The sequence below is a fragment of the Myotis lucifugus genome, unplaced genomic scaffold, assembly GCF_000147115.1.
Source record: "Myotis lucifugus unplaced genomic scaffold, Myoluc2.0 scaffold_389, whole genome shotgun sequence".
In the NCBI taxonomy this organism is placed as follows: Eukaryota; Metazoa; Chordata; class Mammalia; order Chiroptera; family Vespertilionidae; genus Myotis; species Myotis lucifugus.
In genome coordinates this window covers 841,773-858,665 of record NW_005871437.1, presented here as the reverse complement: position 1 = coordinate 858,665, position 16,893 = coordinate 841,773, and the positions used below count along the sequence as shown (strand labels likewise).

Genomic DNA, 16,893 nt, shown 5'->3' with positions numbered 1-16,893 from the left:
TTTTATAGCAGATCTTCATAAATATTATTTAAATGTGATTTAAGTCTTTCTCTATTAACATAATTTTAATGCAGCTTTTCTAAGTGCCAGCCACAATAAATATGTATTTATTTTGCTGCCAAACTTCCCTGAAAGTGAAATACGATAGTGTTTAGATTCAGATATCACTGAATATGAATCTTTTGTAAGTATACCTATGTTTTTGTTTGAAAGTTCTCTTGGAGGACTTTAAATTTTGCAGCACAATTTCTAAAAATATATGAAAAATGAGTCTAAATACGGTGAAACATATTTTGTAAGATTTTTATTGGACAGTTGGGGAAAGTTTTTCTTAGTGTAGATATTTAGGGAAAGTAAATATAGGCACTTAAAATACACAGATCAGCCAACAAGAAAAAGGCCCACATCTTCACTGTTGAAAGATACTCAACACATCTGGTCTTTTTATTTTAGACTTTAATGATAACTACACATTTTTTCTGTTTGAGTTTTTGAAAAGTTAATTGAATTGACTGCTGCCATATGAAAAACAATTCTGGTAAAATATTAATTCTTTTAAGGTGCTCGCATTTGGCTGTTCATTGGTTTCATGTTGGCCTTTGGCTCTCTGATTGCATCTATGTGGATTCTCTTTGGTGGTTATGTTGCTAAAGGTAAGAGAGAGCACAGCTTATATTTTACTTCAATGGAATACTGAAATTGAGCATTAAAATTGGTTATTTTTTTCATTAGCTTTTTTCATATAGCTAGGCCAGCTACTAGCAATACATTTATGCCTAGGAACTCCCCTCTCCCTATCAGTATTTTGTTTTGTTTGGATGTTTTTAGTATCTTGGAAGGAATAGGACATAGCTTGCTATTCTTTGGCTTCCAAAAACCTCAAAAGCAGAATATATATGTTCTCCAGCTACTTGGCAGGTTTTGATTTGCTGAATAATAGCCATGCAAAACTCTAATATCCTAGAATTAGAATTTATTGAGCTAATAAATTTCTGATAATGACATCATTTCCTTTTAGATAGCAAAGTAAATTAACTTTTCATGTGCATCTGTTACATGAGGCCAGTTTAAGGCAAGCTCAGATAAAGGCCTGCTCTTAGATTCTTGGCTGCAATTTCGCCTGAGGGATATCAGAAAAATATGCAAAACCACTTAATGTTCCAAGTAAAATTGACTATGTTTATCATAGTAAAAATACAATACTAATGATTTGTAGAAACTGGACTAGCAGAGATATAATCTAACCCTTCTTTGAACAAAACGTGATTCTTAAACTAAAATCATGAGTTTCCTGAATTTTTATTAAAATCTTTTTAAGTCTTACAGATAAGAATGATAGGCATTTTAAAATATTTATATCTTTATTTTGTTTATATGTTTATTATTATAATCATGTTGCCAAAAATGTAAAATAGAAAAACTATAATAATCTTACTGCTCTTAAGTATTTTGGTACATTTTCTTTGTTCTCTTCTGTTTTTTATGTAGTTATAATTATAGTATAAATAAACTTTTGAAGCCTGCTTTTGCATGTTACATAATATGGTTCTCTTGCTGCTACAAAATCTTTGTCACCATCATATTAGAAAGAAAAAAAAATTACTTTTTTTTATTTGAATTGCATAATACTTGTTCATTGTAGAAAACTGAGACTATAAAAGAGCTCAAAGAAGATTATAAAATTACTGATAATTCTTCTTTCCCAGATACAACTATTAATACGGAGTACCTTTATATAGGTACTGTGTTTATATCATAGAATTTTAAGATTTCTTTCCAAAAGGTTTTTAGAGCCAGGTTATGCTTTGAGAATCATTAGTAGCAGATCTATAGTTTTATAAAGTTGCCTTTCTACAGGATCTTTATGAGCCATTCTATTTTTTATTTTATTTTATTGACTTCAGAGAGGAAGGGAAAGGGAGAGAGAAATAGCAACATCAGTGATGAGAGAGAATCATCGATCGGCTGCCTTCTGCCTGCCCCCTACTGGGGATTGAGCCCACAACCCAGGCATATGCCCTGACCAGGAATCAAAATGGTGACCTCTTAGTTCCTGGGTGAACACTCAACCACTGAGCCACGCCGGTTGGACGTTCCTCAGCACATTAAACAGTGTCAAACATAGTATGTAATTAGTATTTGTTAAATGAATGAAGGGATCTGTCAACTACTAAACCAATACTAGACTCTGTCATGTATTATGTCATTTAATACTCAAACCAACCATAGTTACCATCAAAATCAGTTATATTAGGAAAACTGATATGCATCAGATTATCAGAAACTAAAATGTTTTGAGATGATAAACCTCTAAAATTATTATTATTATTTTACATTAACATTAGTATATTATTATTATTTTTACAGAAAAAGCTGTAGTATACCCTGGAATTGCTGTATTTTTCCAAAATGCCTTCATCTTTTTTGGGTAAGTTTGTTTTGCATTTTTCATCCTATCTTTTCTTTTTAATGCTTTTTTTATAATAGTTTCTTTTATGTCATTTATATATTTAGTTGCTTTATTTACCCCTGTTCAGTGCCCCTCCATGTTATTATCATCCTATATAATAAAAGGGTAATATGCAAATTGACCCTAAAGGCAGAACAACTGGGAACAACCAGCCACTATGACATGCACTGACCACCAGGGGGCAGACGCTCAATGCAGGAGCTGCCCCCTGGTGGTCAGTGTGCTACCACAGGGGGAGGTCTGCTTAGCCATAAGCCAGGGAACAGGCCTAAGCTGGCAGGTGGACATCCCCCAAGGGCTCCTGGGCTGCCAGAGGGATGTCTAACTGCCAACTTAGGCCTGACCCCCCAGAGAGCGGGCCTAAGCCAGCAGGTGGACATCCCCCGAGGGGTCCCGGACTGCGAGAGAGTGCAGGCCAGGCTGAGAGCCCCCCCCCTCCAGCTAAGGCCCTCCCCCCCAGTGCACGAATTTTCATGCACCAGGCCTCTAGTAAAATATAAAGAATGAGAAAGGTTTTTTTTTAAAAGAATAACTTATTGACTTTTAGAGAGAGGGGAAAAGAGAGAGAGAGAGCGAGAGAGAGAGACATCGATGCTCTTTCTACTGCCTTCTGCACACCCCCATTGGAGACCCTGCCTGCAACCTGAGTATGTGCCCTTGATCAAGAATTAAACCAGCAACCTCCTGGTGCAAGGGATGGCGCCCTACAATTGAGCCACACCGGCCAGGGCAAGAAGGATATTCTTAATACATGGGTTAGTTTACTGCCAACCTTTGGAATATACATTGATTTTTAAAATTCCTACCACCACCCTGGCTGGGTAGCTCAGTTGGTAGGAGCATCATCCTGATATGCCAAGGTTTCGGGTTTGATCCCTGCTCAGGGCACATACAAGAATTAACCAGTGAATGCATAAATAAGTGGAACAACATATCAGTGTTTCTCTCTCTTTTTCCTTCTCTCTCTTCTTCTCCCTCCCCCATTCCTCTCTCTCTCTCTCAAATCAATAAATAAAAATAATTTTTTAAAAGAGTAGAGAAATATATTGAAGAGTGACCTGTTAAGAATCAAGAATCAGAATTTTTTTTTTTTACGATTCTTTTTTTAAAATTGATTTTGAGAGAGAGAGAGAGAAACAGTGATGTGAGAGCGATATATTGACCAGCTGCCTCCTGCACACCCTCTACTGGGGATGAGGCCCGCAACTTGGGCACATGCCCTGATCGGGAATCGAACCAGCAACCTTTCGGTGCACGGGTTAACCTTCCAACCAACCCAGCCACACTGGTCAGGACTCTAAATCCTTCTCTAACACATTCAGACAGAATGAATTCTCTATGTTTCTGTGCTCCCTTAATATTTGGTATGTATACCTCTTCCCTCCTCCCTGAATACTTACCACATTGGATCATCAAGAATGTGAGCAGCTTGCCCTGGCTGGTGTTGCTAAGTGGTTAGAGCATAGGCCTGTGCACTGAAGAGTCACTGGTTTAATTTTCAGTCAAGGGCACATACCTGGGTTGTAGGTTTGATCCTCTGCTCTGGTTGGGGCATGTTCAGGAGGCAACCAATCAATGTGTTTCTCTCACATCGATGTTTCTCTCCCCACCCCCTTCTTCCTTTCCACTCTCTAAAAAAATCCTCTGGTGAGGATTTTTTTTTTTAAAAAGGAACAACTTGAGAGCAAGGACTATATCTTATTTATCTTTATAGCCCTAGCATCTTCTAGCTCCTAGTACCTTGATACTCAAAAAAGGTTTGTTGATTCCTAGCCAGTTTGGCTAAGTGGATAGAGCGGCAGCCTGTGGACGGAAGCTGTCCCGGTTTCGATTCCTGTCAAGGGCACATGCTCGGGTTGTGGGCTCGATCCCCAGTAGGGGGCGTGCAGGAGGCAGCCGATCAATGATTCTCATCATTGATGTTTCTATCTCTCCCTCTCCCTTCCTCTCTGAAATCAATAAAAATAAGTAAATAAATAAATAAGGTTTGTTGAATGAATTTGATAAGAGTTAGACATATAATGGTTACATACTAAGCCTTGATTAATATGTTCCTAATACTCATAGTTAAGGATGCAGGGACGCTGGTGATAAATAGCACAGCTGAGCACAGTGAAGAATTTACTGCCTTAAGAGTGATCAGCTTCTGTTCTGACATAGCACATGGTTTTTTTCATACAGCTCATCAATTACTCTTTGGAGCTAGTTTCCCATGATTCTAAGTCTCACATATCTTTTCTTTGCCCAAACATAACTAGTCATGTGATGCTTCTCGTTTTATTCACAGAGGACTGGTTTTTAAGTTTGGCCGCACTGAAGACTTATGGCAGTGAAAACATCTGATTTATTGCTCCTGTACAACAGCCCTGCATGGGTTTGTTCTGTTGTGTTTGTTTTTTATTTTTAATACTCACTCCCAATCTTTTGTAATGACATTTTCTAAACTTATTTCTGAGTATAGTCTCAGCTTACATTTGTGTGATACTAAAATCATGAGAAATCGCTATTTAAACAATAACAACAAAAATCTATTGTAGTATGCATTTGATTAACTTATCAAATGTTAAGGAAAAGTATTTCACGTGAGTAAGTTTTGTTAAGTTTTATCATGGTATAATTGTAAAAATAAAAATAAATCAGAAAAGAAATTGTGGATACATCTTATCTGAGTATTTGTCATAGCCAAGATCCAAAATGCAATTGAAGTGCTCTTAAAATACGATGTGTTTATTTAAATGTGGGCTCTTCTGTGTCAAATATTAAGTGAAATATAAACATTTTCTTGTTTTTAAAAACTATTCGGTGGTCAGAATTCTTTTTCACTATACTTTGTGTTGGGTTTATTCAGTTTTGCCAAATTCTGAAAATGTTTCAGTGTAAGTAAGTAGCTATTAAAAGTCTCCCAAGGGGTGAGTGAGCATGTCGGGAGCAGCTCCTGATCCAGCCACCAGGCTCCTCAAAAGTGTCCCTTCTGGCCCTGGCTGGTTTGGCTCAGTCCTTCGTCCTACGAACTGAAGGGTCCTGGGTTCAATTCTGGTCAAGGGCACATGCCTGGGTTGTGGGCTTGACCCCCAGTAGGGGGCATGCAGGAGGCAGCCGATCAATGATTCTCTCACCATTGATGTTTCTCTCTCTCTCTCCCTCTCCCTTCCGCTCTGAAATCAATAAAAAATATATATTAAAGAAAGTGTCCCTTCTGTGCCACTGATCCGTGATCAGTTGTGACACATGGTTCTGGTGGGACACACAGTTACTCCACAGCTACCATTGAAGGAAAGAAAAAAAGGATAGGGATTTGACACTAAGGTAACAAATTTTGTTGTTGGTGGTTTGATAATAAATTGGATTCCATGTTTCATTGTATCTCTGTAATGAAACACTATGCTCAAAATAGACCAGCCAGGTCAGTTATAATTACAAACGTTAACTACCCGGAGTGCTCAAAGTCTCTTTCTCTTTGGAACCCGGCTATCCCTTTCCTCTCACCCCCACCTCCCTCCCAGGCTCTCCACTTTAGCCAAGTGGGATTTTTTTTTTTTTTAAAGGAGCTAGCTAACTATGGGTACATGTTCTTCAGAACTACAGTTTGAAATGTTTTCTTTTATAAAATTTGCTACAATTAGCCTTCATTAAACACGAAATACCTCTCAGATGATTTAAACCTGTGGTACTCCTTTTCTTGTCAGCCACAGTTACCTCCCTGTATGTCTGTTTTGAATATGGCCTGGTCACTGCTCAAAGAAGTAACTATTACTGTCATCCCACAGCAAATCAGCCATGGTGAGTTTCAGATCCATAGGCTGTGAGAATTGGAGGGAATCGTAGAGGTTGAAGTCCACCTTCTCTTTTCACAGATGAGAGAACTCAGACCATGCAAATTTAAATGATTTCCTCAAGGTCATGGAACTAGTGTTTTGTTGTTGTTTTTTTAAAATATATTTTATTGATTGATTGATTTTTTTTTTTTTTTTTTTTTTTTTTTTACAGAGAGGAAGGGAGAGGGACAGAGAGCCAGAAACATCGATGAGATAGAAACATCGATCAGCTGCCTCCTGCACACCCCCTACTGGGGATGTGCCCGCAACCAAGGTACATGTCCTTGACCGGAATCGAACCTGGGACCCTTCAGTCCTCAGGCCGACACTCTATCCACTGAGCCAAACCAGTCAGAGCCATGGAACTAGTGTTTTAATGTTGAGGCAGTGCACCTCGACCATGATGTCTTTCCCCACAGTTAATTCAGAATGTGTTCAGGGAATAAGAACTACTGTACCTTGAAAACTGTTGGAATAAAATCAAGGTCTGCAAGGACTAAATTTAAGTGAGCTCATTTCCCCCTATTTTTTATCATCTGCTCTGCTGGTGTAGGCAAGAATTAATTGGGTAGCATACTTTATTAAGCATGAAAAAGAATCTACGAATTGTCAAGAAATTTAACTCAAACCTTAATGAGGTGCCTGCATCCAAGAAAATATTGGTAGCATCATTTTTAATGAAACCAAACATTTATTTAAAATTGTTATGAGCCCTAACCAGTTTGGTTCAGTGGATAGAGCATCGGCCTGCAGACTCGAGGGTACCAGGTTTGATTCCGGTCAAGGGCATGTACCTTGGTTGCAGGCACATCCCCAGTGGGGAGTGTTCAGAAGGCAGCTGATCGATGTTTCTCTCTCATCGATGTTTCTAGCTCTCTCTCCCTCTCCCTTCCTTTCTGTAAAAAATCAATAAAATATATTTAAAAGTAAATAAAATAAAATTGTTATGAAATTACCATTTAAACAAGTCTTTAGTCTTTTATTTTTAATATCAAATCTATTTCTGACCTGTTTCATTGTACATAGGGAGACTGCAGTAACGAGTTTGTCACACAGAAAAAATGTGGGCAACAGTGAAAGGAAGCTCTCTTGTTTAGGAACAGGCCTTGTTTTCCTTGGATGCCTTTGCTTAAAATCCAACAGCCAAATGAGGAAACTGTAAAAGCAAAGCAAACATTTTTGTTACAGATGAATCCTTCCACTCTTAAAATTTGTGCACATATTGATTCTGCCTTGATATTTTGAAATTTATAGTGACCAAAATGTCTCATCACAGAGGTTTTTGCATAAAATCTGAATTGGAAGAGCTCCTACACCAGCGCTTTTAACCTGTGGGTTTTGACCCCTTTGGGGGGTCGAACGACCCTTTCACAGGGGTCGCCTAAATACATCCTGCATATCAGATATTTACATTACGATTCATAACAGTAGCAAAATTACAGTTATGAAGTAGCAACAAAAATAATTTTATGGTTGGGAGTCACAACAACATGAACTGTATTAAAGGGTCGCAGCATTAGGAAGGTTGAGAACCACTGTCCTAGACAGATCTCATTTCGTATAGCTCCTTACATGGATCATTGCCAAATAGTCCTCTGGTTTTTTTTGAACACCTCCAGTAGCAATGGACTCACTACCATGTAAAGGAGCTAATTCCATTTTGCAGACAGTTCAAATGGCTAACAATTTACACTGCATTACTTACTGGGCCCGGGTACACTTTTTGGAGAAGCATAGAAAAGAATCTTTTTTCTCTCCTACACAACAGCTTCTTAGTATTTGAAGATAGTTCTTAGGTCTCCTTTGGGTCTTCTGCAAGCTGACTACACCCTGAATTCTCTAGTTGTGCCTTACAATATCACTACTCATTGAGGCGCTTGGATCACAGAATTCTAGAGGTGGAACTCAAAGTAGCTAACGTGGGGTATATTCTATGGATCAGGGTGCTAACATTCACACACATTATCTCCTTTGAATCCTTACAACAACCTAGTGAGACATTACTATTACTATCTCCATTTCAGAGATGGGAGGCTGATTCTCTGAGAGGTCACAGAGTTAGAGGCAGCAGAACCCAGATCTGTCTGAATGCAGAATGTGGAATTTGATCTCATTCTACCAATGAGGAAACAGCCCCAGAGAAGTAAAGCGATTTGCCTGAAGGCACCAACTTGCCTGGGGTGAGCTAGGACTAGAATTCAGATCTGCTTCTGCTAAAAGGGTAAGAACACTTGCAGGGCATCGGAAGAGACTGGCTGTTGGGAAAAGCCAAGAGCCAATGACTAGAGAGAAGCAGATGCGGGATGAGGCAGGTTACACAAAACAATGTGGATGGCTCTTGGAATCATGCCGAGTAAAAGAAGCCGGGTGAAGAAGGGCATGTATCCTATGGTTGGTTCCATTGATGTAAGTTTATAGAAAATGCAAACTAGTCTGTAGTGACGGAAAGCAGGTCAGTGGGTGCCTGGGGATGGGTGGGGTGGGGTAGGAAGGGAGTCGTTCCAAGGAGGCAGGAGGAAATGTTTGGTGGTGATGGGTATGTTCGTTATCTTGGTTGCAGTGATGGTTTTCACAGGTGAAGAGTACATTTAAAAGTATCAAATTGTAGGCTTTAAATGTGTGTGGTTCATTGCCAGTTACAAAGCTGTTAGAAGAGGAGGAAGGAGGAGAGAAGAGGCAGGTCCTTTGTTTTGCCCCTACAGAGACAGGTGTCAAGGCCCATACAAACGCTGGTTCTCTGACCCTTTAGTGCTCAGTGGATCGGCAAGCGGGTGGAGAAAGGATTGGCCTGGGACTCTGAGGGCCTGGTTCCTGGTCTTGTCTCTGCCACTCCCAAAGTATGATACTGGACACTAGGGTGACCTCCGTCAGCCCCCACTTCCCATTTGTAACAGGCAATATTGATCCCTGCTTCCCCAACCTCAGCTTCGATTGGAAGATTACCCAAGGCAACATACATCAGAGTGCTTTGTGAACTATGAGTGTAGGTCAAAGGGAGGAGGGCAGGGGGTGACAGTGTCTAGCCCAGTTATAACAACTGCTACAATGTAATGCAGGTGACTGGTTGGAGCTTTGTGTCCCTTGGCTAAATGACCCCAGGTTCTATACTAAAAGTTTCCTTGTGTCCACCAGCTATAATTTATCAAGAGTTGTTTTAGAGTCAGCTCTGCCACTCAATCACTGTGAGAACTTGGTCAGTCCTAGCTCCACTCTGAGCATCTGTCAAATGAGGGTATTAGACTTGCTGGCCCCTGCGGTCCTCCTGGCTCTTGCATTCAGGATTCTGTCACCTTCACGTCACACTATTTGCCCACGTTGACAACTCCAGGTGGAAAGAAGTGTGGCCACAGACAGTTCTCTTACCCCTGGCCCTCACTGACTCTGAGGCATCAGGGAAATGGTAACCTTCACCACATCGTGAATTTGCTCCTCCTTCCTTACTCTTCATTTTCATTTGTTCTTATTTTACTCTCATAAACACCAAGTTAGCATATGCCCCAATACCTTTTTAAGTTCATTCACTCAACATCTATGACATGAAGAGGTTAAAAAAAACTTACCTCCCAGAAAGCTTGGTCATCAAAATATTTAGCCACATGAGGTGCTTTCCATATTTTGAGGTTTAAGATGAGACCTGTTTAAATTCATTAAAAAATGTTGAACATTTAGAGCACAGCATTTGTTATCTCAAAATATCATATGTCAACTATAGTATCTCAACAGAAATCCTTTTTTTTCCTCCCACAACCGGGAGACAGACAAATGGAAGCACTGTTCTTCCTAGGCCCGCTTAATTGATCCTATAGATCTTTTAACAGGAACTGGCAAGAGCAATTATTTCTAAAAGATTTCGATTACTCTGAGAGGTGTAGGAAAACCATGGATCTGACACGCTTCCCGAGATGGAATAGAAGGGCCCTACCAGACTGTGCCCCCACGTAAAAGCTTATCCATTTGAAACGCAAGAGCTGCCATGGAGAGCAGCTCAAAGTAGGCACCTTGTAGGTCCAATAAACTCCCACCAGCCTCAGCTCAAGGTTCCGCTTGTGTAGTTAGGAAAGTAATTTATAACCACTTGCTTTTGTCCCTGTTCTTTTCACCTGTCCAGGCTCTGCCTCGAGGGCTTGGCCCTATGCATTCTGCCACTGAGTAAAACCTGCCGAATCTCCCAGAATCCATGAAGTGAGCGCTTACCTTTCACAGGAAGCAGGGACATGCCATTCATCGATTTATCTGTGTGTTTTTAATGATGATCAGTCTCAATGTATTCAGGAGTAAGATTAACAAGAGTAGGCGCATGCATAGTCATATTTTCCTGTTGTTGTGCATGCCTTTAACTGATATTGGCAGGTAAGGTACAATTAGCACGTCTCATTTTGCTAGAATTACTCAGAAATGAGCTCTATCACCGACATGAATTTTCCAGGTAGCTGAGGCTTACTCATCACTAATGAAAATCCATCTAAATACATAAATCCATATTGCATTTTCTTGTCTTAGGAGTCATCACTGAATACATTTAGATTCTTAAAAAAATCAGAACTGTTGCTGGGAACATCCACTTAGGAATTGCTATAGAACGCAGGTAGATAGCTGTCAAGGGTTGTCGGCCTGCTCTCCAGCAGCCCAAGCTTTTTGTGTTCTTGTGTCTGATTTTAAGAATTTCTTGTCCTCTGTGAGACTCTCTGCTTTCACTTCTAACATACTAGTGTGCCTTATCTTGGGGAACCAACCCCACTTCTAATCCATTTCTAATCTTCCTGAATTGGAGACCCAACAACCATACCTGATGGGGTTGTACCTTAAATAGTATAGACAGATTCCAAGTAATGGGTCTCTTGACAAGTAAAATGCTCAGCTTTCAGAGGGCTATGGGTGCTATTTTGGTTGCTTGGGGGCCACTTTCCCCTTCTGTTGTCCAAGTTCTTTTTTTAAAAAAATATATTTTATTGATTTTTTTTACAGAGAGGAAGGGAGAGGGATAGAGAGTTAGAAACATCGATGAGAGAGAAACATCGATCAGCCGCCTCCTGCACACCCCCTACTGGGGATGTGCCCGCAACCAAGGTACATGCCCTTGGCCGGAATCGAACCTGGGACCCTTCACTCCGCAGGCCGGCGCTCTATCCACCGAGCCAAACCAGTTAGGGCTGTCCAAGTTCTTTTTCATCAGTTCCCTTATGTCCAAAGCAACATGTAAGGAGGAAAGCCATTGGTTTTAGCTTTTCGAGGAATAATCCAGGTGTCTTTCCCACTCTTCTCTTTCTTAACCCCATTAGAGCATAAGGAACACCCCGCCCCAGAGTCCTTTACAAGTCACTGAGTCAGTGTCCCTTCGGTAAAATCGGTGAAGGGGGAAGAGCCCCGGTGCAGGTTGCCAGATAAAGCACAGAATGCTCAGCTAATTTGAATTCAAAAGAATGGGCACCTTATTCTTCCCTTTGCTAAATATGACCACTCTACCCAGGATAGAATGTAAACTTATGGATGAAAGCATTTTCTCGTCTGTATTTAGTTAATCACCTCAGACTCAAAAGCTGAGGCCAGATGGTACATTAAGGTAATTCTAGACAGTTTTACTCTCTAAAACCACCCAGGGAACTCCAAAAAGTCCATTCCTACATGTTTCAGAGCTGAAAGGAAGCCAAACGGTTAGTTACCATAATCCTTCCATTATACAGAGGAGCCAGCCAAGCCCAGAGAAATGAAATAATGTGACTAACACCACCCAGTTCATTAGTGTCTGCTTATGCTACTTGGTCTCTTGTTTGGCATCCACTGCCTGCCTAGGGACACAATATATGAGTGTCTAACCCATAAAAGCTGTTCACTTAAAGAATAAAAGTGAACGTTTCTGAAAGGATGCATATTTTCACCTGGCATATAAGTAAGATTGGCAAATTAGCGACTCTCCCAGATTCTTTGCTGTTCTATCATATTGCAGAAGCAACAACATACATCAATCCTCCGTTTAAAGATCCCCAATAACTCCCTACCTCTCAGAGTGATCTGACTCCTTGCTACCACTCTGCCCTCAACCCGGCCACTCTCCCCCTCACTCTATCCACATCAGCTACACTGACTTCCTTGCTGTTCCCCAAACATACAAAGCATGTTCCTGCCTCAGGGCCTTTGCACATGCTGTTCGTTCTCGTAGAATGCTCTTCTCCCAAATAAGCATGTTGTATGTCTCCCTCCTCTCCATTCAGGTCTCTGCTCAAAGCTTTACTAGCTAGGCCTTCCCTTACCACCCTTCCAAAAGAGCAGACTAGTTCCCCCACTCTGGTTTATTTATCTTCATAGCACTTATCACCATCTTGAATAGTATGCATTTATTTGCCTTTCTATTGTCCACTAGAATGTCATCTCCATGAGATCAGGGCATTGTTTTATTCACTGCTTTGTCCCTAGCACTTAAGAATAGTGCCAGGCTCATAGTAGATATTGAATAAATATTTGCTGAACCAAATATTATTATGGGTGTCCTCAGGTAAGCATTTTGGCATAAGGATTTCCTTGGCCTTCTGTACAAAGTCGGGTGCAATCACCAGTCCTGGCTCTAAGAGGCTGCAATGTTACCCCTCTTCCTTTCCCTGGCCCTCAGAGTGCACAGCTGTGGCAGGTGACCTCTGAGGGCCTTTCCAGTTCTGAAATGATGTGATTCTGTTTGTGTTTTTTAATCATTTGGCTGGAGCTGAGGAGGTGGGCCCACAGGGAACTGGATGGGCTCGTGCACACCCAGCGATGGGGCGGATGCACTCTGAACCCGGGCCCTGTGCCTGGGCAGTGGTGGGAGGGTGAGCGCACACTGACCTGTTATGAGACCAGATGCCAGACCCATCGCCATGGACAAGCTGAGTACCCCAGTGTCGAAGAGCACCTGGAAGCCGAGCCTGGAAATGACAGAGCAAAGATGGTCGTGTTCAGGTGTCAGGCTGCAGAGGTGATGGGGACCAAAAACGCTGCTTGCATGAGTAGTGACCCGGTCACGAAGGGCCATCAGGGCAACAAGTGTCCTCTTCCTGGTGGTACATTCCCCTGTCATTTTCCTGCAAAGCCATGCAGACATGGAGGAGGGGATTCCAAGAACCTCCTTGGCTTACTTTAATCCTCAGACCCCTGGATAATGAACTAGACCAGGAGCTAGAAAGACCAAGTTCAAGTCCCAGTTCTGTTACCAGCTGTGTGGCCTGGAAAAGTCACTTACCCTCTCAGAGCCCTGAGTTTCCTCATTAGGCCATTAAAGATGAAGGCTTTATTTCTATCAAGTCAAGGAGGGGTACAGTTTGGCTCTCAGATCCATCTCCCCTGCCTCCCCCTCTTGAACATGCTTCCCTGTTCGTTGTCCTTCAAGGCAACCCCAGGACTTCACTTCAAACAATTAAACAGCCCTGAGAGGACATTGACATGCCCTTGCAGTAGAAATATAGGGAGCAGTGATAAACTGGACTCTATTAAAGTTAAGAACTGTTTGTCAAAGACACTATTAAGAAGGTGAAAGATAACCCACAAAGTGGAAGAAGGTATTCACAGTATATCTGATAAAGGATCTATATCCAGAACAGATAAAGAATTCCTAAAAATCATTAAGAAAAAGACAAAACAACACAAAATGGGCAAAAGAACTTGAATAGACATTTCAAAAGAAAAAATGTCCTAAAAGCATATGAAAAGTGCTCCACTTAGTCATCAGGGAAATTAAAATCCAAACAATAAGTTTGATGGCTACATGGCTAACAGACAGTACAAAAGAAGGAAACTACGGAGAGTGTTAGAGAACCTATGGGGTACAGGGAACTCTCATGTGTATAGATTGGTGCAAATCACAATGGAAAACTGATAGTATCCAATAAAATGGATGTATGCAAGCTGTATGATCCAGCAATTCCACTTCTAGGCATATATTCACTTGAAGTGCATCCATATGTTCCCCCAAAACATTAGACTGTTTATAGCAGCAATACTAGAATGTTCCTAATAGCTCCAAACTAGAAACTGCCCACATGGTCATCAATAATGGATCAATGAATTGTGCTGTATTCACACAATGGAACACTTGTTTTAACTGTGTTTTCTTAGGCTCTGTAATTTGTCTACTACTTGGTACTCATTTATCACAGGGCCACACTAATGGGCCAAGCTGTTTACCTCTCTCTCTTGCAAGTCAGCTTTTGTGGGAATGCAAAACTCATATCACAAACCCCCCAACCACAAACTCTAACACGTATTTTCACTTCCTGCCCGTTAGGGGATGTCCCCACCGCTATACTCCCACAGGCACAGTCTCAGTTCCCCCGTCCTCTGCCGCCTGGTCCCGTGGGACATGTGGCCTTGCGTGGTATGCCGTGCCTCTCATTTTGAGGGGTGCTGTGAGTAACATTAAATTGTCCTTTCAGTGGTATTGGCCTCTCCATGTTGTCACTCCGTCACCTTTATAAATTAAACCTAAGCACAGTTCAACACTGTACCCCAATGGAAATGTACAATCTACAGAGATACTCAACAACATGGGTGAATCTCACAGTTACAATGTTGAGTAAAGGAAGCCAGGCGCACAAGGACACAGACTTCCGGTATAACTCCATGTGTATAAAGGACAAAAGCAGGCAAAACTGATCAATGCTGTTAGAAGTTAGAATAGTGGTTACCCTGGGACGGGACACGAAGGAGCTCTGTGTGCCTGTTATACGGACGTGTCAGAACATTGATCAAGTGACACCCTTATGATATTTGCACTTTTCTGGAAGTAGACTGTACTATAAAAATAGTTTGCTTGTTTTTAAGTAACATTAAGTGGCAGAATAGAAGCTAAATCCAAGTCTGCTGACTGCCAACCCATAATTCACTCTATCCTGGTGCCATCTGAAAGCAAAGGGATGAAGCAGAAATCACCATACAACAGTCCCCACACAAGATGGATCCCCTGTGCCAGGCCCTCGATGCTTTTCCAGCTGATTTCACATGATCCTCACAGCAGCCCTGTGACAAGGTGTTTCACCAATGGGGAGGTCCGGGTTAGGGAAGTGGGCCAAGGGTCCCAATGTCACAGGCTTGGAATGGATGGTGCTTGGGACTCGAACCAGGCAGGTCTGTCTACCCACCAAGGCTGGCCAGATCCGTCCCAGCTTTCAGCATTTGTCCCAGCATTCAGCATTCAGTTCCTTTCACAATATGGCCATCCTGACATTCCAGAAATAGTTTTTAAAAGTATTTTTCTTTAAATAGACTTTTTTGGTTACGTTTAAATAGACATTTAAAATAAAACTTTGTGTCACTAAAGTGGAAGAGAAACGAGAGGCAACTATAAAAAAATACAATGAAAACAAAACGTAGCTAGAATCTCTCCAAGATGTGGCAGCCTGGGCAAGACTCTCAGCCCGAGACTCCCTCTGCTGTCGCTCAAACCGAGGTCATCGTGTGAGCGCGTGTCCGAAGGGCGCAGAGACTCCTCGAACCCAGTGGAGACTTTCTCCCTGACATCATCAAAGGTCTGGATGAGAATTGAGAAAGAGCCAGTGCACTCTGTGATTCAATGTTCTCCAAGTGTGTCCTCACACCTCTTACAATCCTACATTTTGTGAAAACCCCTCTGTCCTGGCACGGAGCACTGCCTCTGACTCATTCACATCCACTCACCTGCATAGGAAATTGGCAGATACTGTCTGTGGAATGAGTGAAGGTCAACTGGTTTGCCCAATGACACCACACGAGTACAGTAGCTGGTCCCCATTTCGTATGAGGTATTCCTGCCTGCCCGCTCCGTGCTTTCTCCATCTTTCAGTTACAAACAGACGCCCCTCCTACGGAAGCAGCGGCATCCGTAATCATAAGGAAAGGGGCCGTTGTTGGGTATTTACTCCACACCAAGCACCGTCCTGAGCCCTTTAATTATATGTTGCTGAATCTTCACAGCAGTCCCGAGATGTAGATCTTATTATCCCATTTTACAGATAGAAAACTGAATCTTAAGGAGAGTTTGAGTACCATGCCTAAGGTCACACAACCGATAAATGCGACCTCGGTCTGTCTGTCCCTGAAGCCTGTGCCCTTTACTTCCAGCAGAACGAAGGCCTCCTACGAGGTCATGGCTGTCACTGTGCCCTTCCCTTTGCTGGGTTCCTGCAGAGGAGGAAGAACAACTTCTCGGTCCTCAGCTGTCTCGTCCTGATGAGGGCTGCCTTGCAGAGTGTGCTGGAGGCAGCCACACAGGCTCCGGGCCCTTGTTCTCATCTCCCCAACTCCATGTTCAGTGATGTCCCCTTGACGGCAGCCGTGGTGGGGGTGTGAGCACCAGGGTGGTGGGGGTGTTAGCACCAGGGTGGTGGGGGTGTTAGCACCAGAGAAATCAGCAAATGTGCTAAGTCAGGATTTTGTTTTCTTGGAGAGTGGGTTGTTCATCCTTTACCGATATACCATTGGTTGACTTTTTTTTGTTTTGTTTTCTCTAGGCCAGTAATACCCAAGCTTGCATGAGAATCACCGGGAAGGCTTGTTGAGACACAGACTCCTGGGCCCTATCTCCAGATTCCTAATTGAGCAGATCTAGGTGGGCTAGAATTTGCATTTCTTTTTATATATATATATATATATATATATATATATATATAT

General features: G+C 41.9%; 2 protein-coding genes across 6 annotated transcripts in view; one reads left to right on the top strand and one right to left on the bottom strand.

The window, feature by feature from the left end:
* Nucleotides 1-5,268, top strand: part of TMEM50A (transmembrane protein 50A) — a 13,592-nt gene extending 8,324 nt beyond the window's left edge. For both annotated transcript variants that reach the window (XM_006101980.3, XM_014467355.2), the window contains exons 5-7: nt 561-653; nt 2,368-2,428; nt 4,758-5,268. In XM_006101980.3, coding sequence (XP_006102042.1) covers nt 561-653; nt 2,368-2,428; nt 4,758-4,803 — 200 coding nt within the window. In that variant the 3' untranslated portion in view covers nt 4,804-5,268. The remainder of the gene's footprint in view (nt 1-560; nt 654-2,367; nt 2,429-4,757) is intronic.
* A 2,131-nt stretch (nt 5,269-7,399) lies between these two features.
* The window catches only part of RHCE (Rh blood group CcEe antigens), a 32,295-nt gene continuing 22,801 nt past the window's right edge, over nt 7,400-16,893 (bottom strand). For 3 of the 4 annotated variants that reach the window (XM_006101977.3, XM_023743439.1, XM_023743437.1), the window contains 3 exons: nt 13,099-13,178; nt 9,846-9,919; nt 7,400-7,441 (listed from right to left, as the gene is read on the bottom strand). In XM_006101977.3, coding sequence (XP_006102039.1) covers nt 7,415-7,441; nt 9,846-9,919; nt 13,099-13,178 — 181 coding nt within the window. In that variant the 3' untranslated portion in view covers nt 7,400-7,414. Of the gene's footprint in view, nt 7,442-9,845; nt 9,920-12,952; nt 13,179-16,893 lie in introns of those variants that run through there. The other variant, XM_023743438.1, reaches the window with a different exon arrangement.